Here is an 11,393-nt window from a genome sequence, read left to right as displayed (position 1 = left end):
TCTTTCATACAAATGATGTGGTCCTCCCATGGTCTTTCATGCAAGAGTCACACAGACAATCTAACATCCTACATAGTATAGTGAGAAGACTCATGTGAGCTACTCAACAAAAGCTTAATAGCTATCTCAATAATAGAACATCTAACGAAAATGATCTAATGCTAAACCGAGATCATTCCTTAGCCAAATACTCGATTCTACCAAAGTTTTACCAAAAATCAAACTGGTCAAAAAGTCAGCAGTCAAAGTCAACTTAACAGATCTCCAGGCTGTTGCAAACTGCTGGCCATGTCATGGCTGCCAAACAACAAAACCGCCGCGATGAGTCTCGCCACCACGTTGTGGGGCTTCCTTGTTCATGTCGCGTTTTCAGTCTGAAATAGTTTTCTTTATTAAGAGCTTAATCCATAAAGACCAAGGCTCATAACATCAGATATGGTTCTTAATAGCTTCATAATGGATAAAGTTTCAAACTTTATCCATAGGATGGTCCAAAGAACCAAGATCTAGACTTTAAGTCTCAAAGGACCAAGAATGCATCTTTCTCAACTTAATCCGTTAAGTCCAAGTTTCCAACCTTCAGATCTGAATCAACATGATGTCTAAATGGATAAAGTTTCCAAATTTATCCATTATAAGGCCACTCACTTCCAAGATCTAAAACCCTAAGTTGATAAACAGACAAAAACCTATCTTTCTTTATGTATGGAGTAAAAAGAGCTCTTGCATGCACTCTCTACTCCACCAAATGACCATATATTATTGCAATATCAGTAAAAAGTTCAAGAGCTTTACAAAATCTTTGGAACAAGCCACCAAGGGACCAAAACTCATTAAAATGGACTAAAAATCCATATATTCATAGATCTGAAGATAAAACACAATAAAGCTTAGAACTTTATGACTTACAAAGGTCTAAGAGGTGAATGAAGGTTGAATACTTCAAATGCATAGTTTCAAAGACCAATCTTTCTTGTTCTTCTTCCTTCTAGAGCACAATACCACCAAAAAAGCACCAAATGGACATTAAGAGAGTACTAAAATGGATTTAGGAGAGACGATGAGTTCCAAACACTTCAGTGGAGGCTAGGGTTTCATTATAGGTGTTCTAGAGGAGGTAGAAGCTAAAATTGACAAAGTCCTTAGGGTTAACGATCTTTAAATACCCCCAAAACCCTGAAAAACATGCATCCCATTGGGCTGGGGCTCCCCACGCTTTTAAAGGGCTCTCTGTGCTTTCCTGTAAATTCCTGATTTTCTGGTTTTTAGCTTCAGCTTCAAACGATCATAACTTCTTTGTTCTAACTCCGTTTTCAGAGATCTTTATGTGCACACATATCTATTGACAAATCCCGCAATTCTATCCACTTAATTTTGGCTTAAAACATACATAACTTAATTTATTAATACATACAAAAGTACAAAATATCACTTTTTCCGCTTGATCCCTTTGCCTTCAAAACACAAATCAAGGACTTAAATCACTTAACCAACATTATCAACATCCAATAAGGTCTCAACTTTATTCACTTGAAGCCCAAGAATTTTACTTGATCAAATTACGGTCCACAATCCCTAAATAAGAAACATCCCGAAACTGGATGTTATACAATATGATATTACCTAGACATTCCTTATTTGATAGAACTTGGTATTCTTTGGAATTATTGAGGAATCTGAGATATTGTAATTATAGTTTAAAGATTAATATTTAGTAATAATTGTATGTAGGTCGTTTAAAAAGGGAAAACTAAAGTGTTAGGTGAAGAACTAACAAAGTTAATGCATTGTTACTTTCATCTTACACATAGATACAAAAGTATTTAAATGCTTAAATGATATATGCATTTGTTATTTGCACTTATGATATTTGTTATTAGATAAAGTAGCATGTCAGGATTATGCTAAATTAAACCATATAATGTTGGAATAATTGTCTATTTTATACTTAATTTATATTGGGTAGTGAAAGGGCGTGAAAGATAAAATAGTGGTGTGAGGTAATGACCAACATTGTATTATTGTACTACTGTGACTAGTTATCTAGCATAATGTAGATGACGACCACTGACTATTCTAGACAGTCTTGTGGAACGCTAGGAGACTCACAATCTGTAGGTGTTAATGAACTGTGTGTTCATTCGTGTACTCTATCCCCTTATGGTTGCTTTTATTGACTTATATTGTTCATGAATCCCCGAAGCAGTATTGTCCACTCGTTCTTTATAGTGATCCATTAGGTTATGCCCCTTGAGATCTTCATTTTAGGATCAATGTGTGAGAATAACGTTAATGAATAATCAGGTTAATTATTTTATGTGAAATATATATTTAATTTTTTTTAATATATTATTGTGGGTTAAAAACTCGATGTACTCACTAGGCTCCCAAGCATGACTCTTTTAATTTGTTTGTATTACAGGTAGTGGTACGAAGACTCTAGGATAATGATTTTAATCTGCCGAGTGATTTAAGAAGATTATGACTAATAGTATAATAAACTGTTGTAAGGCCTGTAATAACTCATTTATGCTTATGTTATCTGTATCGATTATGACATCCAAAAGTTTTAATATTAATGAAAACAAACTGATTTCATCTTAAAAGAAAATTGTTTTGAGACAATTTCGTACCAAAGTATTCTTGTAAAGGATATCCTATTTTAAATAAGCATAATGTTTTTTATTTGACCGAGAAAATTGGGGATAATACATAATGTTCAAAAACCACTTACAAACAAATTTATATTTTTGAATACTTTTTCACATACAAGCAGGGACGGCTCAACCATTTTGGGGGCTCTAAACGAACCAAAAATTTAGGGCCCTTTGACATTCAAAACAAAACCAAATTATGAGGCCAAACAACTTAAACTTTTTAGATAATCAAGTTAACGGTTATGTGACACATAAAATATAAATTAAAAACTTTTTCTATTTTGGATGCTATATTTCTAATAAATCAATTATATACAATCTAATTGAAATCTCACATGCAATTCCACAGTATTCTGTCATTAATCAGGAACAAAACATTGTCCAATAGACAAATACTTTCAGATGTTAGTTTATTATGAAAAAAAATCATTCATTAGATTGCAAAAAAGGTTAATTTATTATGAAAAAAAAATCATTCATATGTAGTCTCTAGTGTCACTGTCATTTATTCAGACAGTACATAATGCATCTTGATCATTTTTTTTGAAACAGATACAATCTGGAGCAACCTAAAAGCTGCCAATGCCAAACTATGAGAATCACTAGTATGTTAATACTTGATAGACTAGAATGTTTACAAATACAAAAGATTTGGAAAAAGATGGTGGTGATTGATATAATGTCCTTTTTGCCCTCATATATGTGTTCGTTTACAAGTATGACTGGATAGACTAATTATGATAATCTTGTTGACCTGTGATAACATCTCGAACTTCAGTTTTAATGGTATATGGCATAAAAGGGTATAAGGCTAAAATAGCAACTATTTTTATAACTAGTTAACTATCAGTGTCAACATTCCTGGCTTGTGATTGCAATAAGTGGATTAATAACTAGTTAACTATCAGTTCTTCAGTCCTTTAACAAATGACATCCGTGATTGTGTCATGTCCATTGTGAAAAGATTAACCCTAATCAATTCATTCAATTGGCTATTAACCCCAATTAGATAATCAGAGATAATAGAAAAAACAAAACTGAAAAGTGAAAATACAAGCATATTACCGTTTCAATGACAACATAATAGCATCAGATCATCAAAATCAATGATTTTTTAGCAATGGAGAAACCATAACCGAGAATGAAGATTGAAGAAGGAAGAAGATCGTGAAGAACAACAGCGTGCAACAATTCAGCGAAGCGATTCACAGAAGAGTAGATTAGTAGAAGAAACGATTGGAGAAGGCTTAGCCTCTTAGAATCGAGAACGAGAATGCAGAAAAAAATCGGAAGTTTAATCGCTGTATGTAGTCGTCGCTTGAAGAATGGATCAGCAATACGCGTGATTTTTTGGAAACTACTAAGCTTGGATCGAAAGAAAACGGGGCCCCTAAGCCCTACCTTAACTAATCAAACAATAAGGCCGGCCCTGCATACAAGATGGAGCATTCATTAAGATGCACCTTCGCGTGCTTGAGTAGGTGATTGTAAAGATGAAGGTCGTGGACTAGAAAACAAAAGAATAAAATATGTTGATGATTTTTTTGTTTTTCTTCTCGAAAAGCATATGAATTTTGCTATCTTTTTAATTTACGATATATATATATATATATATATATATATATATATATATATATATATATATATATATATATATATATATATATATATACTTAATCAGTGTGAAGACAAGCTTGTTGAATGAAGAACTACAAATTGAACGTCAAACACATATCAACATATATAAACATACTAACATGTTTAGTATAACACTCATCACAAATCATAACATAATTAGCAAACACACTTTAGATATAAGTAAAAACTCAATAGATGGATGCACAAAATTCCAACTTACAATACTTACAAGGATAATGTAATCCCAAAACTCTAATGGAGTGAGTGTTCACACAAAACCAAAGACAATTTTAACGTAAAGGAAATGTCTAAAGCAATCTTCAATTTCCTAGCAAGGACAATTTTAACTCCTTAATCCTAACAATGTTAGTAGACAAAATTGCAAAAATGGTCCCTGTGGTATGCATTTTTTTTGGGTTTCAGTCCAAACCTCGATTTTTTTAGATTCATGGTCCTTTTGGCCTAGTTTGTACGTAGAAATAGTCCCTCGACTTAACTTCCGTTCAGTTATTGCTGTTAACCCCCTCATGTGCATCTCACATGAGGGTATATTTGTCTTTTCACATATAAAGGACCATTTTTGCACCTAAAAAATATATCTTTTTTTTTTAAAAAAAGAAATAGAAATTAATACCTATTTATTTATTTTAATAATTAAAAAATAAAAAAAGGTTTCTTTCTCTCTCTCTCTCTCTCTCTCTCTCTCTCTCGTCTTCCTCTCTCGATCTTCCATTTTCTTCTTCCCAAACACAATTGTTGAAGAAGCATAACCCAAAATCCCCTGTCGAGCATCATCCCCTGTTGAGCATCAAACAAACAAACACACCCTTGGATGGCTGTTTCCGGTGAGATCAAGAGGAGCTATAACCCTTTCGATGAATACAATCGATGTTCAACACCTCCGCAACCCTCCTACAGTCGAAAAAGCACAACCCCAAACACCCCACCTCAATCGTTGTTGTTGCAGCTGCTCTGATTCCCTTCCGAATCGTTGCTATCGATGATGAGAAAGAAACCACGATGAGACTCGACGGGGAGCAGCCTCGCCACCTTCTTCAGTTATTCGTTGCATCTTCCCCCTTTCGCACCTTTCCTTACCGAAGTTGCTGTTGAGGCAATGGGTCGACATCCACGGAGACTAACGACACAATTACCCCACCCATCTTCTCTCAACACACGCCCAATTACCCCACCCATCTTCTTTCTTCTTGTTTCTCACCTGCACACACGATCACAAAAAACCCATTTTTTTGAGTTCCAGTTCCAGTTGTCAAAGTTCAACTCATGTTAATTGGGTCTTCTGTAAGCTTTAAAGAAGACAAGCTTTCCAGGCGAATAGGTGGTGACGAAGACGAAGATTTTCAAAACAAAATCAGAGTTGATAACCCTCCCCTTTCTTCTCTGTTTACCTAGGTTCCAAATCGAAGCTTGATTTGTCTCTATTTGCAAATCGAACCATGGACCCACTCGAACCCAAATTTTTAATATTTGCTTCCTGGTTGATTTTTAATTTCAGAACTTGATTTTTGGTTTTTGAACTTGATTTTTTGGTTGAAGCTGAATGTTCGATTCTCTAGTTGAAGTTGATTTTCGATTTCATAAGTTCAAATACAACCTACCATCGCAGGTTTGGTTTTTTGTATTTTGGATGGAGAGAGAGAGAGAGAGAGAGAGAGAGAGAGAGAGAGAGAGAGAGAGAGAGAGAGAGAGAGATAAACCTTTTTTATTTTTTAATTATTAAAATAAATAAATAGGTATTAATTTTTATTTAAAAAAAAGATATATTTTTAGGTGCAAAAATGGTCATTTATATGTGAAAAGACAAATATACATTCATGTGAGATGCACATGAGGGGGTTAACAACAATAACATAACGGAAGTTAAGTCGATGGACCATTTCTACGTACAAACTAGGCCAAAAGGGAGTTTTTAACTTGACCATGGTATATATGAAAAATATTTGCCGATTACTAGGAGTTTGAAAAGTAATTATCAAAGAATGGCAGATTAATTATTAGTCCTATTTTTATATTCATAAATAAATAAATAAATTAAAGTGGACCCTACCAGTACCCTTTCTTCTCTTTTTTTCATTGGAGCTACCATTTTTGCCACTAAAGTGGAGCCCCTTCTTCATGTGAAATAACACATGCTTCTAACTAGCTATCTCTTCTGGGAAGAGGGTTTGTTGCACAATTGAAATCATTCAAGTAAATGGGTTTATCTCATTATAACTTAATTTCTGGTAATCTCTCGGATTAGAAATCATTCGAGCATCTTAGGCTAATTCATTTTTAGATACCTTACTTGCTTCATCAGTTGATTGCCATCATCAATGGAGTGGCTTTTGTTTCTTACTTTAGCCGAAAACTTGCTTGAAGCGGGAGTTCCCACTTCAATTTCTTCTCTACAATTAACAATCATCGCCTGGTAACCTGTCATTCAATCGTTTCATCTACATGAATTCTCCAAGATTCGTGTTTTATAAAAGTATACAGTCCTTATTGCCATCAAGTAAGACGGTACAACCATTATGTCGTTTCTCTCTCTAGGCGAGTTTGCTTTCAACTGGGTTTTCTGACGATCTTTCGGTGGTGAGTGGTGGAGGAGTGTTGGTGCAATGGTGCAATGGATTCAGAGCTTCTTACAACGATTCCACTACATTCTTAAGCGGGATTGTTGACTACATTTAAGATTGATAAATGGATGGAACTACAAGAAAAATTCCAATTAACAAATTATGGAAGATGACGTACACACAAAGGCCATAACAGGAGGTCAGTTAGATCCCAGCCGTAAAATGAATATTTCCATGGAAACTCTTCTAGAGAAGAAGCCCATCCTTTAAGAATCTTTTTGTGCCTAAGGATATTGTTAATGGTTTTTGATAGGTTTAATTGGCAATACTGGTAATTCAAGAAATGGTGAGGAATGGAGATTGCATAAGGATAATGCCAGTAATTTAAGAAACAATGGCTCAAACATGTAAAATTTGTTCATATCAAAGAGATGGGTAGAAAACAGAAATTGGAAAAAAAGTTTGGTGGCCCGTGGACGAGGGGAGGGATGGAAAAGATGTCGGAGATGACACGATGTTAGTTGTTGGTAGAATTCACTGTGGTGTGACGTGTTTTCGATTTTTCTTTTAATAAAAAAGGGTTTATAATTGTATTAACTTTGTTTTGGTAATTACTTTTTCAAACACTATCTTTAGGTAAATAAATTTTGTAACTACTATGCTTAAGTTAAAAACTCGGCCAAAAGGACCATGAATCTAAAAAAGTCGAGGTTTGGACTGAAACTCCAAAAAAATGCATACCACAGGGACCATTTTTGCAATTTTGTCATGTTAGTATGAAGAAAATAAAAAATATAAATATAACATAAATAAATAAATGTTTAAAAAAACACATGATATATATTTTAAAAAGGGATTGAATTATTTTAGAAAGTGACCCAGGAATATTCCTCCTCTGTTTGCACGACTGTTTTGGCGACTGGAATTCTGATATCCTGCATTTGCCCATACGCTAACAAAACTGTTCCTCAAACCTCATTGGCTCAAATGGAAACTCCTCTCCTCAAATTTCGCTATCCAGGAGTTCTTACTGTAAACCGCGACACACCTAATTCCAAACTCTAAAACTCATTATCCGCTTCTTTCCGTAGACTTAACAAAAGTCAAATTTTACTCGTTTCCCACTCCCAAGTCACCCCTATCTTCAACTCGAATAAAAAGAGATTCAAGACCATGATCAGAATCAATAATGGAGTAACTGAAAATTCATCATTATCCAATCAATGACAACAAAAGTTTCTTCTTCCAAAACGATGGTGGAGCAACGGCGTAGCAACCGCAGCCGTCATACCAAATTCCATGTATTCACCACCGTCTGTTTGATAGCAATCATCTTCACCTACATGTTCAACACAAACACCTTCGTTTCAAACATCTCATTCAATTTCACTCCAAACACCACAATCCCTTTTCTCTCTGTCAATCTTTTGGACAACCAAACATTCATCGTGAATCAGTTGAAATCGACTTCAACGTTACACAATCCAGTCTTGATCGTTAAAGAAGTTATTGTTCAAAAATCGGTTTCCGAAGATGATCAGAACCCACTGGTTCCACCCATTAATCTCACCAAGAAACAAAGAATCAGTTGGTTTAAAAACAAGCTTCCGGAGTTTGATATGTTGAACTCCAATCAAGAATTTGAAATTCGGGCGAAAGAATTCTTTCAAGACTGTAAAGTTCGATTCTTCATGACATGGATTTCGTCTCCTTTAAGGGTTTTCGGAAAAAGAGAGTTTCTCGCTGTTGATGCTTTGTTTAAATCAAATCCAGAGAGTTGTTTGATGATACTATCAAACGTTATGGATTCGGATTTCGGGTTTCAAACCTTGAAACCGATAATTGATCGTGGGTTTCGGGTTCAAGCACTCACGCCGGACTTGAACTTCTTGTTCAAGAACACTCCGGCGAAGTCGTGGTTTGATCATATCAAGAACGGGAATCGGGATCCCGGCGAAATCCCATTAGCGCAAAACCTATCGAATTTGATCAGACTCGTGGTTCTTTATAAATTCGGTGGTGTTTATCTCGACACTGATTTCATTCCTTTGAAAGATTTCAGCGGTTTACGAAACTCGATCGGAGCTCAAAGCGTGAACTCGTTGGGCAACTGGACAAGATTAAACAACGCAGTTTTGATCTTCGACAAAAACCATCCTTTGTTATACAAATTCATCGAAGAATTCGCGTTGACTTTTAATGGAAACCGATGGGGTTTCAACGGACCTTACCTTGTATCAAGAGTAGTTGAAAGAGAAACAACAGAATTAGAGTCAAATTTCACTGTTCTTCCGCCGCTGGCGTTTTATCCGGTGGACTGGACACGAATTGGCGGGTTGTTTCTCCGGCCGGTGAACCAGGCTCACCGGAAATGGGCGGAGACGAAGGCGGCTCAGATTAAGGAATCGAGTTACGGGATTCACTTGTGGAATAAACAAAGTAGAAGATTTAGAATCGAAGAAGAAAGCATCATGGCGAGGTTGATCTCCGAACACTGTGTCATCTGCAAGTTCTTCAAGAAAAGTCAAAGACTTTCACACAATTCTTTTTCCATTTCATGATTATTTTTTGAAAAGTTTCCTCACGTAAATAACAAAAAATGGTCCAATAAAACCATATTTGTTTTTTTCATTAACACAACAAGAATAAAACGTATGCAGTATGCACTATTTGCTACGAACATTGTAATTTTTTATGCTTTCTTTTTTCCTCTCCAAATCCGAGAACAAAAACGAAGTCTCGGCTTCAATCTAAACCTAAATGGAAACCGAAATCTAAACTTGTAGAAGCTTGAAAATTTGCTAAACGACTTCTTTCTGGTCAACTTCTGGTTTCCAAGTTGATATTCTTTATGTTCGTTTTCGTGTTCTTGATGTTTTTCGAGTTCTTGGTGTTGTTGAATGAATCTGCTACTATTCTTCGTTATACCCATCCATGGATCGTCGTGAATGGCGTCGTCGGAGTCACTACCCCATAACGGAATTGTCTTTGTTTCTGGCGAGCAACAGTAAAAGTCGAAATGATTAGCTAAACTTGTATGCTCCATATCGAATAATCTTCTCAAAGATGTGCTTCCTTTTTTCATCAAATTCAAGAGCTTTCTACTTTGGTTTTGGTCGAAAGATGAACAAGAAGAACGTGAAGCAGCGCCTGTTGAGGTTGAGGAAGATGATGATGATGATGTAGACTGGTAATGATTCTTCTGATGTTTTATAAGTTGTCTGATCTTTTCCTTTTGAGCGTCTCTGTTATGGAGGAAGTATGAGTCTTCATTATCGTCTTCTTCTGTTATCTCAGACGCCATGGATGGAGCTTCAAGAATGTCGATTAAACAAAGTTTTAGTTTTAGGGGAATAATGAAAGGATTTCATATTGGACGTAAAATCAAACGCCATGGCCGGCAAAATGAAAAGTTATCTAATACAATCGACCTTTGTTTTGTCATTTACTTGTTTGGCATATCAACTTTTTAAACATTCTATTCTTTTCGTCTCAAGAAAAAGATATAATGACTATTTTAACTTATTTATCAGTAAGTAGTACATTAGTTTTCTTATAATGGGTTAATCATGGAAATTAAAGAACTTGGTTTGTAAAAACGTGATCCTATATTCAGATGTATAATAAATCTTTATAAATTAACAACAAAATTGTAAAAATGGTCTTTGTGGTTGTGGTTGTCAAAATTATATGTTTTGGTCCAAAAAAAGTTTGGTTCTCTAGTAATGGTTCAATAGTAATGGTTCAATTTTAGATATTTTGTATGATTTTGATCCTTAAAGTTGGCATTTATATGAAATTTTGGTCCGTACTCCACTTCAAATGACAAATATGTCTTTAAATATATATATATATATATATATATATATATATATATATATATATATATATATATATATATATATATATTAATTTCTTTTCTAATTATTCTAATTAAAAAAAGAAAAGAAAAAACACCCCAACCTTTATCTCCTGTAAAACCCAAGAGACAAAGGTTTTTCGTTGGCCCTCTTTCGCCACCGACGTCCGTCACCTTCTTCCATTGCCAACGTCCGTCGCCCTCTTCTGATACTGGTGTATGTAAGATCTGGGGCTCCTATATCTCTCTCTCTCTCTCTCTCTCTCTCTCTCTCTCTCTATCTCCAGCCGTTATGTTCTTCATCCCCAAAAAAACCCTTATATGAAGGAAATATCGGGCCGAAGATCTAATTTGGCCTCCTCACCCGAATCCTCATTGACGAAGATAAATAGATCTCGGAAGATCTGGGCTCTAAAAACCCTTGCTCCGATAATGACCACCAGACCGTCGACGAACACGATGATGTTGTAACTGGACGAACGACACTTGGGCGATGGTGGTGGTGGTTGAAGACCCTAATCGTTGATAGATGGTGGTAGCAACATTTGGCTATGGACAACTCCAGTTAGAAGGGTGTTGGCAGCGTTTGAGAGGCGTCTGAACACCCTTACTTTGATGAGAAGCGCAACATTTCCGATGATAAGGCCAACAACTCCGGAG

General features: G+C 35.4%; 1 protein-coding gene across 1 annotated transcript; it reads left to right on the top strand.

Moving 5' to 3' along the window:
* The first annotated feature begins 7,947 nt into the window (after positions 1-7,947).
* LOC145137699 (uncharacterized) lies at positions 7,948-9,698 on the top strand. Its single transcript, XM_079071840.1, has one exon. It carries the CDS (start codon positions 8,098-8,100, stop codon positions 9,433-9,435), a length of 1,338 nt encoding a protein of 445 aa, XP_078927966.1. The 5' UTR covers positions 7,948-8,097; the 3' UTR covers positions 9,436-9,698.
* Positions 9,699-11,393: the final 1,695 nt, after the last annotated feature.

This window comes from Lactuca virosa, chromosome 9, assembly GCF_052849685.1.
Source record: "Lactuca virosa cultivar CGN04683 chromosome 9, Lactuca_virosa_CGN04683_v6, whole genome shotgun sequence".
Taxonomy (NCBI): Eukaryota; Viridiplantae; Streptophyta; class Magnoliopsida; order Asterales; family Asteraceae; genus Lactuca; species Lactuca virosa.
The sequence above is the reverse complement of the archived record's forward strand: the minus strand, read 5'-3'. Positions and strand labels throughout refer to the sequence as shown.

Bases quoted from the DNA above. Each gene is read 5' to 3' on its own strand.
- LOC145137699 (XM_079071840.1), top strand. From the start codon at position 8,098: ATGACAACAAAAGTTTCTTCTTCCAAAACGATGGTGGAGCAACGGCGT.